A 21204-nucleotide genomic window follows, 5' to 3' on the forward strand; every position below is an offset into this window, starting at 1 on the left:
TAAAAAGTAGGCTATTGTAAATGCAGCGCGATGTTTATGAACAATGAGGAGGAGGAGAAGAGAGAGACGGCAGGAGGGACACTGATAGCCTGTGTTGCTGCTGCTCCTGCGCATAACCTGCTCCACACCACTCCTCACTCTTCCAGAGTCCATTTTTATTATATCTATGTGCGGAACGCCGTTCCAGCCCGTTCCCGCTCACTTTAACCCCTGCACATAACTGAGGGAACCCTGAACTAAGCATATTAACTAGATAGTCCTAATGAGGGTGACAGTCGATATTACTCACTTTCAAATCACTGAAATTAACTCATGTACAAATATCTCTGTTTGGCTAGAAAGGGTCTCTAGGTCACCACATTTTAACCACTGTTTTAAATATTGACATCACACAGAAAGCAAGCCTCATGGTACTTACACTGCCTTTCTGCAGTTCCTCACAGCAGGTACTAGTCTCTCTCTCCCGTGCTGAGAAACATCGTAACTCCTCATGTCTAACTCATCAATAACCTCCTCTGATGTCTGCAGCATGTAGGCCAAGGCTGAGCACTGGATATCGGAGAGCTTCTTTGATGAGTCCCTCTTGGACTTTAAGATCACCTGGATCTCCTCTTGAAGGTTGTTGTATCTCATCTCCATCAGACAGTGGATGAGGTTTATGTTTCTGTCAGCGGAAACATCCTTCACATTCATTTCCTTCAGATTATTGATCATCTTCTCTCTCATTTCCTGGTCGATTTCCACTGGACCCAGCAGACTCTGTAGGAGTTTCAGGTTGGAGTCCAGACAGAGACCATGGAGGAACCGCACAACCAGGTCCAGGTGGCCATTCTTACTCACAAGAGATTTTTTTAATACTTTTCTGAGAAAAATGTTGACTGCTGCACGCTGACTCTTACTTCCCAGAAACCATTTCATGACTTCTGAGTTCATGAAACTTTGCATCAAATAAACTGCAACCAGAAACTCTTGAACGCTGAGGTGAATGAAGCAGTAGATGGATTTATTGAAGATGACACAGTCTCTTTTGAAGATTTCTGAACAAACTCCAGCCTGAACCACTGCATCGGTGACGTTCAGACCCACCTGCTCCAGATCTTCATCATAAAACATGATGTTTCCTTTCTCTAGCTGCTCAAAGGCCAGTCGGCCCAGCTTCAGCAGCCGGTCTCTGTCTGCCCCTGTCAGTCCCCTGCCTTCTTCAGAGAACTCCTCTGACAGTTTCTGTGGGTACTTGAGTCTCCCCCTCTGGGTTTGCACTATCAGAAAGTGAGCGTACAGGTCAGTGAGGGTCTGAGGGAGCTCCTCCTGCTGCTCGGATCTCAACATGTGATCCAGGACGGTGGCTGTGAGCCAGCTGAAGATTGGGACCTGGCACATGGCGTAAAGGCTGTGGGACGTCCTGATGTGGGACAGGACTGTCTTACACTGATGTTGGTCAGTGAACCTCTTTGTGAAGTACTGCTCTTTCTGCTGGTCAGTGATGAAGCCCCGCACCTCTGTGACGCGGTCGATATACTTTGCTGGAATCTGACTGGCTGCTGCTGGTCGGGAGGTGATCCATATTTGGGCAGCAGGAAGCAGATCACCTCTGATGAGGTTTACTAACAGGGTGCCGATCTCTGACCCCTGTTTGACCTCAGAGATGACCTCACAGCTGAAGTCAAGAGGCAGGCGGCTCTCATCGAGGCCATCAAAGATAAACACGGCTTTACTGTTGGCCAGAGTGTGAGCTGTGAGCTCCTTCAGCGCTGGATGGAACAAATGTATGAGCTCTAGTAGACTGTAGCACTCCCTGCTGAACAGGTTCAGTTCTCTGAAGGACAGCGGCACCACCAGGTCCAGCTGCTGGTTCTCTGAGCCCTGAGCCCAGTCCAGAGTGAACTTTTGTATGGAGAAGGTCTTCCCCACTCCGGCCACTCCACAGGTCAGCACCCTCCGAATGGGACGCTGCTCTTCAGGAAGGGCTTTAAAGATGTCGCTGCACTTGATGGTCAGGGAGTCTGAGAGAGTGTCCTTCTCTGTAACGGTCTCCAGCCAGTTCAGCTCGTGTTGGACATTAGCCTCCGGCCTCTGCCCCTCTGTGATGTACAGCTCTGTGTAGACGCTGTTTAAAAGAGTTTGAGGAGCTTCTCTGTCGATTCCTTCAGTCACATTCTCACACCTCCGCTTCATACTCTGCTTATGTTCATCTAGACAGAAAGATTACAAGCATTTGTTAAATTTAGACATGTACATGTTACAATTGGAATTGATTTTCTTGTTCATATGTTAATTGTATCTGATTGGATTAAATTAATTCACACAATTTCTTCAGTTTATTGTTGAGCATAAAGCTCTGCCAAGTATTTTGATTAATGCCTTGATAAATGAGCTTTTCTACTACTCCCTGCACAAAACAACAACCATTATAAAAAATAAAAAAAATTAAAAGGAACAGAAAAATGTCTTTATTCACTGCGGTAATAATGTGATAATGATTTATAGTGGTCTCTGTTGTTGTCTTCAGGAATCAAAGTTGATTTCTCGAGGTGTTGGAACCATTGTTTATTCAAGCAACACACACTTTTAAAGCTGGTATTGATTTCATATACAGTACAGGCCAAAAGTTTGGACAGACTCTTTACATCTTGGATTTTCTTTATTTTCAACATTATTAATGAAATAACTCCAGATATGTTTTTTATGCTAAATTCTTCAAAATTGCCGCCCTTAATTCTTGGCATTTTCTCCATGAGCTTCATAAGGTCGTCTTCAGAGATACTTTTCAACACGTTTGAGAAGAACAAACCATTTCTGTGATGACATCGTGAAGCTCACTGAGGAAATGTTAAAAGTGTAAAGCTGTAACCAAAGCGACAGGCGGCAATTTGGAAGAATTTCTGTCAATAGCGACAAATCGCCACTGCACTTGTAAATCTATCTATCGATAAAGATGCGCCGACAACATTTATGGATTAGTTTAAGCTAGAGTTAAGTAGAGATCTTGATTTTGTGTAAACAGCAGGTTAATTCCTCGTGCACAGGTTTTTCACCTCCTTTATCTCTCTCTCCCTGATTCCGTTTTCTTACTCTATTAGTCTTTGCCTTTTTCTATTTTTCTATCTGAGTGTACAGAGCACTTCATGTGGAGCTTGATAAACATGCAAACTTGTAAAAAAAAGTTTGCGGTCAGTTCTCATCATTATATAACACAAGGTCTATTGAACCAATGCCCACAGTTGGTCCAGGCAGGATCACTCAATTTGGTCTTACATAAAGGACAGAGTTCATGAACCACTTCTGAATCATCATCTTCAAGCAGTCCTCTCTCTCTGTAAATATACATATCAGAAAGAGCAAGATTTGCTTTTTAAGCATGTGGAACAATCACAGGCGAAAACAAGACCTTCAAAAACATTCAGTGAGCTTAAGAAGTATGACAACATAAAGGAGGCTTACAGTGTTTCTGAAGGCCCAGGCTCAATGCTAAAGTCTGGAGGACCCAGCTTGGACCAGTTACTTTTCAGAGACACACAGCTGGGAACAGGAGATGCTGCTTTTTCTCTGAAACAAAACCGGATGTGACATCAATGCATTTTTTTAAATACTGAAAATGCTACATAAGACATACTGGGCCTGTTCTTGTGTTTCTAAATGCAGACTTTAGACAAGACTTTTGCGCTGACGCATACCTAGCGCAGTACAAGTAAGTAAGTGCAGCTGTAGCAAGAGAGAGGGAGGTTGTTGCCTGTTTTCACGTCGCCATGACGGAAAAAAGGAAGAAAAAAAAACAGAAAGGCCCCGTCCAGGTGGGTATCGAAACCAGGACCTTCTAGCTGTGAAGCACGAGCGCTAACCGCTGTACGACCGTGCCGCCCCTGTTTACGTGCACATGTTTTGATTACGTTTCTGCAGCATGGTGTTTGCCCCCGCACTCCTTTATCCTGGTGCTAGAGCGGGGTCCATTGATATATGCGGGACAAGGACAGTATTTAACTCAACGTGGGAGAAAGAGTTTGTGGTTTGTCCTTTCGAGAGCCTAAGAAGATGCGCCATACTAAGATGTGTTGTGAAATTAAACATGTCGATTTTCGGATAAAAAGGGGTTCTATATTGTAAGGCGGCGTAATAATACCTTCGACACCCGCGCAGGAAAGTCAAAGTATTCCTAAGGTATTATTACGCCTTACAATATAGGACCTCTTTTTATCCGCTCAGGAAATCGACATGTTTAATTTTGTGTGACTTGGATTGTGTAACTACTCATGAAACCGCATTTAAATAGGGAAAAACGTGGTAGAGCTTGGTAGCTTCTAACTTCACCCCTGTTTGGCCCCACAGAGGAGAGGAGGAGAGGCTAAATGCTAACAACATCTTCAGTCTTTTTCTGTGACTGAGCGCACGCGTAAAGACCAGACATGTACGCATCAACTCGTCAAAGCTAAGGTAAGAACATGTCTCCGTATGCAAAAACGGTGGCCTATTCCTGACATGAAGAAGACAGCGAAGAGGAAGCAGCAAAGCGCTTGTTGTCAGCTCTGCTTGTAGCTCACCGCGCCTCAGCTTCACCCTTTTTTTCCGGTGTAACGCCCTCAGGCTACCGGCAAAAGCACTGGCGCATCATTGTTTGTATGTAAGATATCAACTTCTAACCAACATCTTGCGTGGCAGAAGTTTCTGGCCCTCAGTGAGCTTAGGAATCACATAAAAACATAAAGGAAACTTACAGTGTTTCTGAAGGTCCAGGCTCAATGCTAAAGTCTGGAGGACCCAGCTTAGACATGTTACTCTTCAGAGACACACAGCTGGGCACAGGAGATGCTGCTCCTTTGCTAAAACAAAATCAGATTTGACATCAATGCATTAGTAGTAACATACAGACAATGCTGCATAAGACATACTGGGCCTGATCTTGTGTTTCTAAACGTAGACTATAGACTATAGACTTTTTGCACTGACGCACACCTAGCAGAGCAAGTGGCTGGACAGACTCCCATGGCAATATAAAGCCGCATGTGCTGTGACTACGTGACTGAGGGCACGCGTGAAGATCAGACGGGTACAAATGAACTCGTCTAAGCTGAGGTAAGAATCTCAGTATGTAAAAACGGTGGCCTATCCCTTTAATACTGGCGGGAGAGCAGGATCCATCGATATATTCTGGACATGGACAGTATTTAACTCAGTGAGCTTAATAATTATATAACAACATAAAGGAGACTTACAGTGTTTCTGAAGGACCAGGCTCAATGCTAAAGTCTGGAGGACCCAGCTTGGACCAGTTACTCTTCAGAGACACACAGCTGGGCACAGGAGACGCTGCTCTTTCTCTAAAACAAAACCAGATTTGACATCAATGCAGAAAATACAAAAAAATACTACATCAGACATACTGGGCCCGATCTTGTGCTTCTAAACGTACACTATAGACTAGACTTTTTGCGCTGACGCACACCTAGAGCAGTAGCTGGACAGGGGCTGGACAGACTCCCATGGCGATGTTATGTACAGCAGTGGTCCTTCCCTGAGCTCTACCTTCTACAGACTGTACCAGACTGGAATATTTTCTGCTACTGTGGGTGGCGATGGGAGCACATGCAAAAACCTGCATGTGTTTTAATCACGTTTTTGCGGTGTGGAGTTTGCCCTCCACTCCTTAATACTGATAATACTACCAGAAATAGTTTTAGCTCTGCTTGTAGCTCACCATGCCTCAGCCGCACCCTTTTTTCCCTAAGTGACGGACCCTCAGGCGAAAGCCCTGGCACATCACTGTTTGTATGCAAGATATCAACATCTAGCCGTCTAGAGCAGGGGTGCCCAAACTTTTTGTCTCCTAGGGACATAATGAAAAAGAGCTTAAGGGTCACGGGCCAAACACAGCGATGTCAGGGTGAGACACATATAACTACAAATAATAATAGTTACTTTTTTTTTTTTTGATATACATTTGTATTTAATTCTATCTCTGCAAATAGTATGCTACAAAAGCCAAGTTTTAGTAGAACAAAATCAATTATTGTAGCAATATAGTGCAACAACACCACCTGTACCTGCACTACCTACAGTGACTTTACCTCATTCATGTCTTTAAGTCAAAGAAAATGCCATATTAGACCAATTTGAAAGTGTCAGTTCAGCATAAATTATTTTATAAGTCATATATGTCAATGACCTTTGCATTAAAATTTGGAAAAAGTTGGGAAGTTGATGCTACGAAGCTCTATAACAAGACACCAGAACAGTGTTTCCTTAACTTTGCGAAAGGAGTGAAACAGCGCCCACAATTTGACGCTGGTGGCCAAGTGTACTGCATCTATATTTGCCATTGAGAATGAATGGGAGTTAGTATTAACCCAATGCAGCGCAAAAGTATGTCACTCTCTGGCGGGCCCACCTAATTGGGGCCCCACTTTGGGCATCACGCTGTTGCTGTTCAGGCCCTCAGTGAGCTTTTAAACAACATAAAGGAGACTTACAGTGTTTCTGAAGGTCCAGGCTCAATGCTAAAGTCTGGAGGACCCAGCTTAGACATGTTACTCTTCAGAGACACACAGCTGGGAACAGGAGATGCTGCTCTTTTTCTAAAACAAAATCAGATTTGTAACATACACAAAATGCTACATAATTTTAAACAGCAACGATCTATCAAACACCTTTGACATAACACTTTTTTGTTATTTTCTGCTTGCGACAATGTTTAGGATTATTAAAGGACAATGAAAGCCCAGGTTCAACACTAAATTCTGGTGGTTTTTCCATAGACCAGTCACTCTTCACAAACAAACAGCTGGGGACTAGAGATTTTACCACCTGCCTTTGAGGAAAAACAAAGTGATCTTAAAAACACAGCACATGAACACACACACAAGTCGTATTTCTAGGTTGAATAAAACTTTAGCTTTCTACTGTTTTGTATTCAGTTGACACAGTATAACCGAGGGGTCACCAACGTGGTGCCCGCGGGCACCTAGGGGCCCTTTGGGGCATGTCCAGTAGCCCTTGGGACTTTTTCTAAAGTGTAAAACACTTCATTTTCTTGAATCTAATTCTTAAAATTACAGTTATTTCGGTTCTTGTGACTCAGTATGAGTTTAAAATAAAGCTATTTTAATATAATATGGGGTCAATATCCTATAAGTGAACAGTGTACGTTTAAGTCTTTAGGATTTGTTTTTAACAGGTAGCCCTCGAACAACTTAACGCTCTTAAATTAGCCCTCAGCTGAAATAAGGTTGGTGACCCCTGGTATAACCACTAGAAAGCCTGCAGGTCTCACATATACACTATAAAATGAGTTGATTGAGTTGAGAAATATTGCATGCTATTATGTATATCACGTTAACGCAAGGGATCTTTTCATGGCGGGGAAGTTTTTTAGGGGTTTCTAGGGGTTTAACTTTTTCAGTCTAGCCCTCCCTGTTCCTTTATACATCCAGGGCCAGTGTAACCCTGGCAAAGGTTGGGCCTGGACATGTCGAGCTTTATCCTCTGTAATATTTTCCAAGCGTCAACCTGTAAATTTCAAATGGAACACACTTCTGACATGTAATTCATTCTTGGAAAGGCGGGTTGAATCTCTTGTGCCAAGTTAGAGAAAACAACGTGGCGGTGCCCTCTGTAATGTGTCCACCGCAGACTAATGACAAGAGACACACTCTCATTGATTAGTCACACTAAATACTAGATCTGAATATAACCACAATGTTCGGGATTATAAAATGACTTGCTGACGACTGGAACACAGTATCGGAGATCTGAGCTCTGAGGACAAGAGAAACGCACAATAAGGACAAAAAATATCAAAATATACCAGTACTGTTATCTAAAACATGTTGAGGCTTATTCGTGATCTCAACTAAAAGAATATGCAAAAAAAGCGAAAATCACCAATTTAAAAAAAAAACCTTCTTGATTTGTGGGAAACTGAGTCGGCCGACCAGAGTTTTTACAGATTACTCAAAAATACGTGAATGTGCCAAGGCAACACTTCAGGTATGTTTTTAATGAGGGAGTGACATAATAACATGATGTAAAGCTTGATAAATGCATAATACCCCCCCCCCCCCCCCCCTTTAAAAAGGAAGTGGTGTTAACTTTCAAGTTAAACAACATTTTCCACAGCACAAACTGAACTACTGTCTGAAATACTGCTGCATTAGCCTGTTTATTACCTAAAAACGATTTTTGTCATAATTTTAACAGAGTCATAATAAGGCATAAATAACACTTCACTTCACTTCATTTTAATTCATATCCCCGATGGGGCAATTGGTTTTGCAGCACAAACACAAAAACTGTCACTGAAAATCCATTGTAACATTTTGTATAACATTTTGGAATATTATATTTTATTATATTATATTTTTGGATCCTTGCCTTATTTTTACAGTTTTAAACAGGCTTGGTCCCCCATCTGTAATGGATTTTATTTTATAAATTTTATAAAAACATTTTTATAAAAAATTGTCCCGTAAACAGAAGAGCACAGGGCTAATTGCTCCTGTTGTCCCCACTTTTAACCTCTGAGACCTGCTTATTGTGACACATTTTTGCTGTAATGACCACATGTGTATAAGTATTCTTTGTATTTTGTCTTGTTGAAAGTTGAATGTTCAAAAGAAATAAAGGGCCACTTAATAAAATAGCTGTTGTCACTATTCCAGCATGTTTATGTTCATGCTCTCTCCTGAGGGCTAACATGTTGATTCATATGCATTATAGTTTATCAATTCATTTAATTAAGATAGAACAATGCAAATGTACATATAAACATGTGTGCATATATTTATATAAATGTATAATTATAACATTCAGCATGTTATCAATGCTGCACTCACTGTGATGTCCCGCTGTGACCTGTTGGCTCCTCCTTCGTATTCATTTCTTCTGTCCCAGGGTCCATATTTTGAACTTACTCTGAAAAGTAAAAGCAATAGGAGAGTACTGCAAGGTTCAGCAAGTTTTCCTTGTCAAACGATAGAGGGTCGAGCTTCCACTGTGGCAAAAACTCAATCTATATGTAACTCTACAAATAGTATATTTTCCTCTTAAACAAAACAAAACCAAGTCCTCTGCCTGGAAGTTGTTTTTTCGAGTATCTTAACAACTAGCCTATGTGGAGCTGTGTTGTATGCAGTCATTTTTTTCAAAATATTCTGTAGGGCCAGAGGGGAGGGCAGATAAGGCCAACATACCTGTTGTTGCAAGCACTGAATACAGAATAACAAATAGTTCAGGGAGAGTCAATCTGTGGCAAAGGTAGGCCTACTCCCGGGGAGGATAGTTTGACTTGAAGTGTCAAATAAAACCAAATGTAAAAAATGCACTTTACTTCAATAAATACCACAATTGAGGAGAGCGATATGGATTTGTGCACAAACAATGATGTGCTTTGTAAAAACAACTACAGGTCCTACCCGAGTCCGCTATCAGTGGGGAAATGTAATGCAATTGCAGAGTGAATTAAGTTTACAAGCACAAACATTGTACTAAATGGTAAAAAAGTAGAACTATCAGTTGTGGTAGTAGAAATATCTAGTGGTGACACGCCCGTGATATTTCTCCTGTAATGTGGCACCCATAGGATGGCACTCCCTACACAAAAGTACTGAACCCTGCGTGATGTTATAAACGTCGCCTTCTTCCATTTGCCTGCGTAACGACTGCGTAATAGACAGAAAATACTCACCAAAACATTAAGCCACAAAACAACAATAACGGAGTAGTAGAGCATCAGCACTGCGCTTTGAATCAAAATGGAGCTTTGACTTTCACTTTCGATTCCCCTCCTCTTCCCCTCCTCATGCTGTCAGTGCACGCGCCCACACACACTGAATACTTCACGTTCAGACTTGCATGCAGTGTTAATTTTGTCAACACATTTTAATTTAGTTTTTGACTAAAATGTAATGTAATTTTAGTCGACTAAAATATCTGGACATTTTAGTCATACTTTTAGTCTCATGAAAAACTTAATTTAGTTTTAGTCCAATTTTAGTCGTCAAAAATATCACTTTGACTAAAATTAAGACTAAATAATTTAGTCGACGAAATTAACACTGCTTGCATGAAAGTGGCCCGACTGGAAAACTAAAGGGATAGGTTTGGCGTACTAAAGTGCAAAAGTTAAAACAACTCTATTCCTTGGTTGTCTGCTGCCACCTGGAGGCCGTTCGGGAACATCACCGCTGGGATGACGCATGATAGTAACCTCATTGGCGCCATCTCTATTTTGCAATTGCTCAGAACCACTAAGACTAGACATAAAACTAAGTTAGTCCTAAACTGGTCTAAAACATGGATGAATGGATGGATGGATGAATGGATGGATGGATGGATGGATGGATGGATGGATGGATGGATGGATGGATGGATGGATGGATGTGACGGTTAATGCAAAATTGCAAGGAGGAAAATTGTTCATTATTTATTACATCATTTAAAAGCCACAGCTGAACATTTCAAGTTATATGTTTCTTTGTCACAACTTAAAAGAAAACCTGAACACAACAAAACTGGAAGCAGCCTGTAAGACAACGCTTACATATTTATAGATTAGTGCGGTGGTTCCCAATGTGGGGGTCACGGGGAGCTGGGCTGAGGGTCACAAGATGATTTCAAGATATAAAAAATAAAAATAGTGGTTAGCATATTTGAAATCGTTCTTGATTGAAAACAGCAGAACCTGTTACCTATTACACGCTCCTCTTCAGAGTATCGCAGCGTTAATGAACTGGAAGCACAAGAGGGAGACCGACCACTTATAGGTTTGAATCAGTTCAGCACAAATATTCATCTCCCACTCACCTGTATGAGAGAAAAGCTGGCGACTTGGCAATCACAGTCAATGTTTAGTAATCTGGCATCAAAACGATCTGTGGGGAGAGAAAAAAATTTGTTTTCTGGTTAAATGAGAGATCTGAGGTTACAGTCAGAGGTGAAGGAAGTGCTCCAGATCTTTGCTTAAGTAACAGTATAATAAATTCATCTTAGAAAACATGAAGGGACTCAATCCTGCTTCCACGATCTCAGCCCTTGTCCCCAATAGAGTCACATTTATTGCGAGTGCAGCCTACAGTAATTGAAGGTGGACTCTGTATCGACGGTATACTGGTTTTGCTTAGTTTAGCTCCATGTCTCTCTTAGGGGGCCCTCAACAAAGGAACCAGCCCGTACCGCTCATTGAAACGTTTTACTTCTACTTGTGGCAAAAATGGATGACTTATGTCAAACTCTCCATGCCGTCAGAATTGGACCAATGGTGTAATGACATAATAGCGTCTGGTAATTCTTGCCTATAACACGGAGACAGGTGACATAAGATAAGATAATCCTTTATTGATCTCACAATCCCCTCCTGGAACCGCCACCTTAACGTGGTGGAGGGGTTTGAGCGCCTGAATGATCCTGGGAGCTCTGTTGTCGGGGGCTTCGTGCCCCTGGTAGGGTCTCCCAGGGCAAACAGGTCCTAGGTGACGGGCCAGACAAAGAGTGGTTCAGAAGCCCCTCATGAGAGACCAACAGGCCCGGTTAGAATCCTGAGACCGTCCTTCTGTGGACCCAACACCTGCAGGAGGGGCTGGTGACATGTGGGATGGATGGATGGATGGATGGATGGATGGATGGATGGATGGATGGATGGATGGATGGATGGATGGATGGATGGATGGATGGATGGATGGATGGGTGGATGGATGATCTCACAATGGAGAAATTCACTTGTTATATTTGGCACTCAATAAGATCACTGTGCAAAATAGATAGGTGTGCAAAATAGACAGAAAATGTCAGTTCAGTAGTAAAAAAAAAAAAAAAAGAGGTATCTTATGTACAATGAGCAAAGGGCAGAAATATAAACAATGAGGAAAAAAGAATATAATAAAATTAGAAAAGAATATAAAGAGCCGAATATCAAGGTCAGCATTGGCAGGGCAAAGTTTACAGTCAATAAGTGAATTGTGGCGCTGCAAAAAGAATATTGCACGTAGTTGTGCAAAGGGGGCTATTGCACATGTTACTTTACAGTCTTGTTGTACCAGTAGTTTGGCACCACCAACGGCAGCCTCCTCAGTGGACCAATGTACACATGTCCGATCTTATGGAGATTTCAAAATGAAACCTACTAAAAATCATGCACTAATATATAAGAAAATCCTTTCACTTTGCTTGTCAATCCAGATGTCACTTTGCCAGTCAAAACATCTGCAATATGACAGCACATGTGTACACAGAGCTCTTAGCTGTGAAAGGAATAACTTGGTTTGGAGTTACCTTTGAGGACCTGCAGCCTGGTGATCACAGCCACAAAATCGTCAAAGTCGATGCCGTTTCCGTCTTTGTTCTTGTAGAGGCGCCATATTGGCTCAAACATGTCCCAGTTCAAGGCAATCAGACCTGTCACACACTCTTATATCAAGTAGTGTAGTATGTTGTATTGGTGGCTGTAATACAATCAGTTCCATAGCACAGCCCTAGACTTTACCACATAATTATATTCCTTTACCGCGTCTGACCAGCGTCCTCATGAGGTTGTCCTTGGTCACTATGGGCGGAGTCCGTCCCTGGTTCAGCTCCATGTACTCTCTCCTCAGAGCGGCAACTAAGTTCTGCATTTTGAAGTACTCCACCGAGTTTAGGCCTCCGGACTTATCTGCCTGTGCGCGCTGAGGGAAACTCACAGCAAAACACGTGGGAAAGACTGAAAAGCACTGAAAAGCACTGAAATCTGCGGAAGTATTTCAAACTTTTCAGGATTAAAGTGATAGTTTGTAAGTTTAATGTTTAACAAATTAATAGGTTGCATACATAATTCACATTCACACGGGCCTGCAGTTTGATGTAACGTCCTGTTGTCATAACTTTGACCAATGACACAAGCTTTCCTGTGAAGGGGAGGGGCTTTCATATCCAATCAGGAGGGGGAGGGAGCTTGATTGTTTATTTTTAATTGTTCTCTCTCTCCTCATTTTTGTGAACTCTCACTTTAAACTGCACATAGCCTTGATAACAACAAGTAGACTTATCATTACTGCTTTTTTCTTTCTACTTGTACAACAGTACTCCTACTTGTGTTTGGTCACTCTTTTTGTTGCGAGTATATAAAAGAGAAGAGCTTCATGTGGATGCAGCCCATTCTCTGCTCATTGCTGTTGTGCTGCACTTAAGCACTTTATTTTTTCATCGTTGTTGGTTATGGGTTCACTGTATAAAGCAATATTTATGAATTCCTTCTGCTAATATTTAATACGTTGCCTTTTTATCGACCCACTTTGTCATTGCAACAGGAAGTGCTACTTACCCACCGCAGCCCAAGCTGTTGTTTCAGGCTGTGGCCGATTTTCACCTTTCATTTGATCTGTTTTTGCATTTGTAATTATTTGTATTATCCAAATTATATGATGTACGTTTTGGAAATAATCCACATGTTTAGGTTATTGTTTATGTCTGTTTTGTCTGTCCCATTACATCAACGGGGAACAATACAACTTATATTCATTTGAAACCTTTCAGATAACTAAAATAGATATGGGCATCCATCCATCCATCCATCCATCCATCCATCCATCCATGAATCCATCCATCCATCCATCCATCCATGAATCCATCCATGAATCCATCCATCCATCCATGAATCCATCCATCCATCCATCCATCCATCCATTCATCCATCCATCCATCCATCCATAAATCCATCTATCCATCTATCTATCCATCCATCCATCCATCCATCCATCCATCCATGAATCCATCTATCTATCCATCCATCCATCCATCCATCCATCCATCCATCTATCCATCCATCCATCCATCCATGAATCCATCTATCTATCCATCCATCCATCCATCCATCCATCCATCCATCCATCCATCCATCTGTAAATCCATCCATCCATCCATCCATTTTCTTCCACTTGTCCGTTCCCGGGTCGTGGTGCAGCTGTTGGACCTGCCCAAATCACTTTGCACCAGCCCCTTATGGCTCCTCCTGCAGGTGGTGGGTCCACAGGAGGACGGCCTCATGGTTCTAACGGGGTCTCTCATATAGGGCTTCTGACCCGTCACCTAGGATCTGTTTGCCATGGGAGACCCTACCAGGGGCACGAAGCCCCCGTCAACAGAGCTCCAGGATCATTTGGGTGCTCAAACCCCTACACCACATTAAGGTGGCGGTTCCAGGAGTGGTAAATATGGGCAAGTTTTTTCCATAATTTTTTTCAACAAATTGTATGGATTTGTTTTGTTGACACATTCGACTCAAAGACATTGTCAGATGGATTCTGGATATCTTGTTTAGTTATTAAAAAGGTAAATAATTATGAGTAGATTATTGTGTTACTGTTACTTGACATCATATACTGTATTTGAATAATCTAGTTGCTCTAACTCAGCGCTAAAGGATACGTCTGTGAGAGTGAGCAGCAGGTCGGCCGTCCTCAGAGTCAGACCTTTAGAAGACACAAGGTAATTATATAATGCTGTGTATTAATAAGAAATGAAGAGAGAGATGGATATAATCATAAACTGACTGTTTCCGTAAACAGAGAATCCGCCGGTGTTAAGCCGCTCCAGGATCTGTTCGGCGTTGGACTGAGGGGAAAAATATGATTTCGCTCATAAGACTTGAACGGCAGGCGTTAGCGGCGCTGAACCGAAATGTCATCGACGTACCTCAGCATTGCCATCCTGAAAAAAACAAATGTATCATGTTAGGGTGGGAAATTATATGCATCCACACTCGGTGGTGGCAAGCTTCCCAAGAAGCCACATTTTTCCCCCTAGACTGACAGAAGCGCGACTACAAACATCTGCGGCAATGGTCAGGGCTTAAAGTATTCCGGCCGGGGGCCGGATTTCCGGCTTGAGGCCTCTTGCGCAAGCAAAGTGTATCAGACTGCAAATTATTTGTCCGTTTTTTCCGCGCATTTGTGAAAAACTCCCGTTTCCCGCACTTCTTACGGTCCATGAATGCATCTCACGCGCAGCCTCGCTGTTACGTGATTCCTCTAAAACCAAAACAACTGCCACGCGGATGCTGGAGCTACTTTTGTTATGGATTAAGTTTTGCCAAATGGACGCTATGACCAGACGAGTGAGAATCGGATAAAGAGGCGAAGAGCAGCAGGTTCTACGTCTAATCCACAGTGAGTTTATTTACTTATTCTGTGAGTACAGTCGGGCTAACGGGGTCCTATCACCCGCGCTAAAAATAAGCACTAAAAGCCCCGCACGAGAGCGCGGTGTCGGACCTGCCCCGCTCCGCGCCTCCTCCTGCAGCCGTGCGCGCGGTGAGACAGGTGTGCACGGTGAGACAGGTGTGCACGGGAACGACATGCTGCGTAAACCCCCCCCCCCCCCAACGTAACTCAACGCACTGTCACAAATACCCGATTCGAGTGGAGTCTATAGACTAAAAAGTAAGTGGAGTCTATTTGTTCCGCAAACGGAGCACACAGTGGCGTGAACGCGCACACGTGTCTGTGCAGCCAGTGTTGACCCACTGGACACAAGCTGTAAGTGACTCCAGGTCATTATTTTACAGCAGTTTTCCTTTAGGCTCAGTCCCAATAGCTCCAGCAAATTTAACCAACAGCCTGATTAACAAACATGAATGACACTTAAGGCTCATTCATACTTCACAAAGTTACTTCATTTTGTGAAGTATGAATGACACTTAATTCTTTACTTTCTAGATTATTTTGAAAAATATTACACTACATTTTGGTCTATACTTGTATTTTACCTCCCATATATTAAATGTTTGCACAGATCGGAAATACATTAGGACCAAATGCAGAGTAAATGTGTAATAAAAAAGTTTAATGAAAAATATTGGCCTAGGCTACATTGCCTATATACAGTAGCCTTTTTTTAACGTTTTCTTTTTTTCTTTTCTTTTTTAAAGTACCGATAAGAGAACCATTAAAGTACCGGATCGATAAGGAGTATCGATAAAAATCCTGGTTGAGCCACAGAATGTTCAGGCTCAGGATTTTTTTTCACTTTAGTCTGACCACTATTCATTCACACACACAGACATCATTCTGTCTGGCCTATTGTACATGTTTTTAGTGGTAGGGAAGACAGGAGTTGACACGGGGAGAACATGCAAACACAGAAACACTTTGTCTGGGGGTCAAACCCAGGACTTTGTAGCTGTGGAGCACGAGCGATAACTGCGCCACCGTGCCGACTGGACTTTCATATAAAAAAAATGGGGGAAAAAAACAACTCTCTCCTCACCGTGATGCAGTTCTCTGTGGGGAAGTTCTCACAGTGTAGCTCTTGGGGCCAGGACACATTGAGTCGCTCTATCAAATTCCCACAGCCATTTTCCACTCGGTGACAGATGGACCTAACGGTCTCGGCTACAACTCTCTTCAGCAGCGGCTCACAGGAGGCTCGAGCCTCCTCACACAGGGCCCTGCAGGGCGGGCGAGCCTTTCCCTCCACACACTCAGGGGTGTAGACCGAGCACAGGAAAGGCTTCAGGGCAGGGGAGCAGTTCATTTGGACCAGGGACGAAAAGTGTTGGGTCAGTTTCTGGTTGATCTCCTGCTGTGAGCTGTGTCCCAGGGAGTTAGGAAGAATTGTCTGGTTGTAGGGCAAGTCCGAGCACATGGGCACCGAGATGGGCTCACACCGAGGGGGCTCCTGGGAACATCAATCAGAACACAGGGCCATACACATTAGCCCACAAGCCAAATGTTTAACACTTTCCAAACTTTCCAAGTGACGGAGCCTTCACTTTTCTCTGGCCTATGCCCAGCCCCCTGTGAAGGACACTGTTTATAAACTCTGTTTATAAAAAAAAAACATTAGTAAATGAAATAAATATGTTAATGAAATTAATTAAGCTTAATAAAGTTTCGCGATTACTGAGTACCACCAGTGCCACCGTCATGCTCTTACTTTTTCATATTTCAGACTATGCATTTCTTTGATTGGTGAATTTACTTGTCAATAATGCTCTTCAGACTTCGAGGAGATAACGCTGAGGAAAAGTGTGAAGTCTGGCTGGCCAGGTTAGAAGGAGACTTGAACTGATCACTCACCGGATCGCAGGTGTCGTTTTTGAATATCTCACAATTCAAGCTTTGAGGCCACGAGAATCCAAACTTATTCATGAGGGACTCGCAGTCGGCCCGTGCACGCTCACACATTCTCCTGCAGGGGGCGCGGGCGTTCCCATTGACGCACTCAGGAGCGTAGACGGAGCAGAGGAACTGCTTCAGTACCGGGCTGCACTCCACTTTGACCAGAGGATAGAGCTGATGCAGATCCAGACCCGCGTCATCCTGCCTCTGGTGCCCCAGCATGTTGGGCATCACTGTGACGTTATAGGCCAAATCGCTGCAGAGGCGCATCGTGATTGGCTCACAGGCCTGGCCGCCTGTGCGTCTGAGCCCGCCCATCGAGCCCTGGGGTAACAAGAAACAGCTGCATAAGACTGTTTTAAAAATATAAACGTGAAATATGCATGTTGTGGTGCCCAGAAGCAGGTTCATTTGCCCACTCTCAGTGCAGGGCAGTGTCCCACCTGTACGCAGTTGTTCTCTGGCAGGCGGTCGCACCTCAGGCGGCTCGGCCAGATGATTTGCTTGGACATCAGCTCCCCCTGACACGCGCTCTTCACCCGCTCACACAGACTCCTGCACGGCTTCATACGGGCGTCTTCCTCTGCTCCACACTCAGGCACCACCACCCTGCACACCAGCATGGCCTTAACCCCAAGCTCCAAGAACTCAAGTCATCCTCATCCAAACAATCAGGGAAGCAGAGGCAAAAGGCCATTGGTGTCTCCAAGATGTGCATTTTTAGAGCAGTTATATAGTTATATTATATATGGAATTACCTATTTAATTTCATGAGTGAGGGTAATTCATGAATCATAAATATATTTTCATTTGCTATAACCCCCCAAAAAACATTGAAACGGTCCAGACTGGCTAAGAACAAATAAGTTGCATATACAGTATATACTCATCAAAGATTTTAATGCAACTCTTCTGTTTTTTGTCTCATTTTTCATGGGGTGAACTCAGACATAAAACTTTTTCTACATTCACAATAGACCCATTTCTTTGATAGATTGTTCACAGATCAGTCCAAATCTGTGTTAGTGCACTTCTCCTTTGCCGAGAGCATCCATACCAGGCTGATTAGAGCTCATGAATATTGCACAGCTCAGGCTGTCTACAATAAAAGGACTCTGAAAATGTTTTAATAATATATATATTTGTAAAGCCACCAAGTCACATGTGCTTTCCCTACATGTAGCCTATATTTTGCGAGTTTGGCCGCTTTTTTTTATCCGCTTAGAAAATCCACATTGTTTAATTTAGTGTAATTATACTATGTAGTGGAACACTTCACGTAACCATAAAACGTGGAAGAGCTTTGTAGCTTCTATCTTGACCAGTTTTGGAGCTATAGAGGAGAGGGGGAGAGACTAAATGCTAACGCCGTCTGCGTTGTGTTTACGTGATAGAAGGCACGGGTGAAGACCAGACAGGTCCTAAAGAACTCGTCAAAGCTAAGGTAAGAACATATCTCAGTATGTAAAAATGGTGGCCTATTCCTTTAAAAGCGCCTTTCAGAACACCCAAGGACACTGTACAATGGACACATTAAAAACATTAAAAACATGAGCAACAGAATAAAACATAGCACAAACATGGAGAAGGTGAGCACGTTGGTGGTGTAGGACTGTCTGAACAGGTGAGTTTTGAGTTTGGATTTGAAAAGTGGCAGGGAGTCTATGGTACGGAGGTCGGAGGGGAGAGAGTTCCAGAGCTGGGGAGCAGAGCGGCTGAAGGCTCTGTGCCCCGTGGTGACGAGTGTGGCCGGTGGGACGGAGAGTTTGAGCGTGGAGGAGGAGCGGAGAGTGTGTGCAGGAGGTGCGATGTGGAGGAGGTCAGATATGTACAGAAGGGCCAGGTTATGAAGTGCTTTGAATGTGATAAGTATTTTGAAGTTGACATATGTTTTATTTTTCTACTGTGGTTCATGAAAGCACAAAACATACATCAGTGATTTTTGTTTACACTTTTTATTTCAATTTGTGTTGATGAATGTGCTCAGAACAGTTTAAAGTGATCTTGGACATGTTATTTCATGATTACCATTGTTACATAGGTTCAACATACTTTTGCAGTCGAAAAAAGGGCTTTGTAAAATTAGCTTGTTTGCTAACAAGTGCTCATTTGGCAAACCACCATTTTGCAAGTGATGTTATGGGGACAAGAATTCATTTGCGGTCACATGACTTCTCCAGTATGCTACTGGATGTCACTCTGGTACTTCGATGGTTCAATTGAAGATTAATGTTCTATTAGGATCTTTCCAGAGCATTTAGATGGTGGTCACCTGTGTTACCGTGGGTCCTTAACCTCTTAATCCCCACCTGAACTGAACACATTTTCCCCAGTTTAGCTTTACCCAAATCTAAAGGCTTCTTGAAAAAAGTGTCAAAATAGTGACAAAAATTAGTCAGAAAAGCAATGAAAATGTGGCTAAATGTAACGAAAACCCAATAAGAAAGCAATGGGGAAAAAAAGTAGAAAAAAACGACAATGCAGCAACAACGCGAGGAAAAAGCTCCGTTAAAATTAGTTTTGAAGGCCTTAGCTTTCAATTGAGGCATTACACTGGCCTATAGGTTGTGGTGACTTTATGGATTTGGAGTTTAATTCGTTTCATGTATAATTTCATAATTTTCTTTAGGGCTGGGTTTAATTAATCCGTTCTTCATTTTGAATGCTAACTCATCTCTGTAGCTCTCCCAGGGCCGCCTTAACCTACCCATAGGCCTCTGGGCTAGCCATGAAATATGGGCCCCCCTGGGAAATCTGAACCAATGCCCAGCCCTAATCTTATCATCATTGTTAATCTGTGTTTCAAGTTACACCATTCCATCAAAACAAATTCCGAGTTTATGAGCCCTATAGGGTTTTTATTCTGATTCTGACCTATAACTAACATAATGAGTCTTCTACCAGTGTATAAAGTACATAATGTAATATTAAAAAGTGATATGCTTCTCATAAAACCAAAAGTAGAACTATAGTATCAGCCTGGGTACCTGCACATGAGCGTGGCCACGTCGGGAGAGCACGCCGTCTCTGTGATCCGCCTGATGTCAGGCATCCAGTACCCCGACACTCCACTGGGGCTGCTGCTGCTCGTGTAGCCCACCGTCCCACAGAAGTTCACCTGAAGCAATGTTTGTTTCAGATAATTTATTGTTTTCATTGCAATGTGAGCTGTCGTTTCTTACATAGTGTGAAAGGTTTGAGAACCACTGGGGTAGCCAACAAATACTAACAATTACACGACATTTCAAAGACAATAGACTAAAACTTTGCTAAAATTAAACAAAGGTCTAGGACAATGTCTAAATGGAGAGTTATCAAAATGAACACTGACCTGGAGCGGTCTGCACTTCGGCTTGGCTTCAGAGACGTGGGTCAGACTCAGCCAGACGAAGGCGATAATCACAGGCGTCATGACTGAGAGAGGAAGTGAAACTGTTTAGCACAGGATTAATTACTCTTGTCCTGGTTCAGTCCTAGCTCAAGTCTTGATTAAGTCCAGGGCCTGGTTTATGTTTGGTCAGGATTTACCTCTACATTAGTCCCGGATAAGTCTTACGTTAAGATCTGGTAGAGTCCCGTTTTTGCTTAGAATGTTTAAAGTCTGATTTTAGTCATTTTAAGTCCTTATTTACCTGTAGTCTTTGTTTAGCCTTGATTTAGCCTTGGTCTCAGTTCTGCTTTAGTCCTGGTTCATCTCTGGTCTTTGACCTGGTTTGAGAGGTCAAAGTCCTCTTGCATAAGTTCCCAGGAGGTGGAGTGGGTTTTGACAAATGGAAAAACTAGGGGTAAAAAGCACTTTTAGATGTGTATTTTTAGAAAAGGGAAGAAATCAATCCAGGAGGCCCACAGCAGGCAGGGTAAAAATCAACATGTGTTTTAGATCAGGCCAAAGAAAGTGCCAATGACTAGTTCTGGAAAAACTTAAATAACACACTTGACAATCAACTTGAGGTCAATAAATTGTAGATTGTAGAAGACAGTATTGTTCAGACTTTGGGATCAGGCTGGTATTAAACTCTGGGTCGGGACTGCCATAAAGATTTCCATCTTCAAACAGATTTGTTTTCCTCCCGTACAATAGGCTGTTCAGATCTAGATCACAGACACAGCGGGGCCCTGTTAATAC

At 42.7% G+C, this 21204-nt stretch overlaps 3 protein-coding genes across 3 annotated transcripts in view; all 3 read right to left on the reverse strand.

The window, feature by feature from the left end:
* LOC306966811 (uncharacterized protein) overlaps nucleotides 1-8917 on the reverse strand; it is a gene marked incomplete at its 3' end in the record, with an annotated part of 49372 nt that extends 40455 nt beyond the window's left edge. The window contains exons 1-7 of the mRNA XM_079561627.1: nucleotides 8823-8917; nucleotides 6462-6566; nucleotides 5208-5312; nucleotides 4710-4814; nucleotides 3442-3546; nucleotides 3256-3314; nucleotides 419-2192 (exon numbers count right to left, since the gene is read on the reverse strand). Of these exons, the coding sequence (XP_079417753.1) occupies nucleotides 419-2192; nucleotides 3256-3314; nucleotides 3442-3546; nucleotides 4710-4814; nucleotides 5208-5312; nucleotides 6462-6566; nucleotides 8823-8887 (2318 nt within the window). The 5' untranslated portion in view covers nucleotides 8888-8917. The remainder of the gene's footprint in view (nucleotides 1-418; nucleotides 2193-3255; nucleotides 3315-3441; nucleotides 3547-4709; nucleotides 4815-5207; nucleotides 5313-6461; nucleotides 6567-8822) is intronic.
* Nucleotides 8918-10664: 1747 nt separating this feature from the next.
* On the reverse strand, nucleotides 10665-12609 carry LOC306966589 (uncharacterized protein). The gene is made up of 4 exons (XM_079561392.1): nucleotides 12488-12609; nucleotides 12256-12378; nucleotides 10792-10859; nucleotides 10665-10717 (listed from the first exon to the last, which is right to left on the reverse strand). The coding sequence occupies exons 1-4, from the start codon at nucleotides 12594-12596 to the stop codon at nucleotides 10694-10696; spliced, it is 324 nt and encodes a 107-aa protein (XP_079417518.1). The 5' UTR covers nucleotides 12597-12609; the 3' UTR covers nucleotides 10665-10693.
* Nucleotides 12610-14322: 1713 nt separating this feature from the next.
* On the reverse strand, nucleotides 14323-20496 carry LOC306966812 (uncharacterized protein; the record flags this gene model as incomplete). The annotated part of the gene is made up of 8 exons (XM_079561628.1): nucleotides 20410-20496; nucleotides 20066-20196; nucleotides 17522-17687; nucleotides 17037-17402; nucleotides 16225-16635; nucleotides 14653-14667; nucleotides 14511-14571; nucleotides 14323-14429 (listed from the first exon to the last, which is right to left on the reverse strand). The coding sequence occupies exons 1-8, from the start codon at nucleotides 20488-20490 to the stop codon at nucleotides 14323-14325; spliced, it is 1338 nt and encodes a 445-aa protein (XP_079417754.1). The 5' UTR covers nucleotides 20491-20496.
* Nucleotides 20497-21204: the final 708 nt, after the last annotated feature.

The sequence above is a fragment of the Gobius niger genome (assembly GCF_951799975.1).
Source record: "Gobius niger genome assembly, chromosome: 8".
NCBI classification, from domain to species: Eukaryota; Metazoa; Chordata; class Actinopteri; order Gobiiformes; family Gobiidae; genus Gobius; species Gobius niger.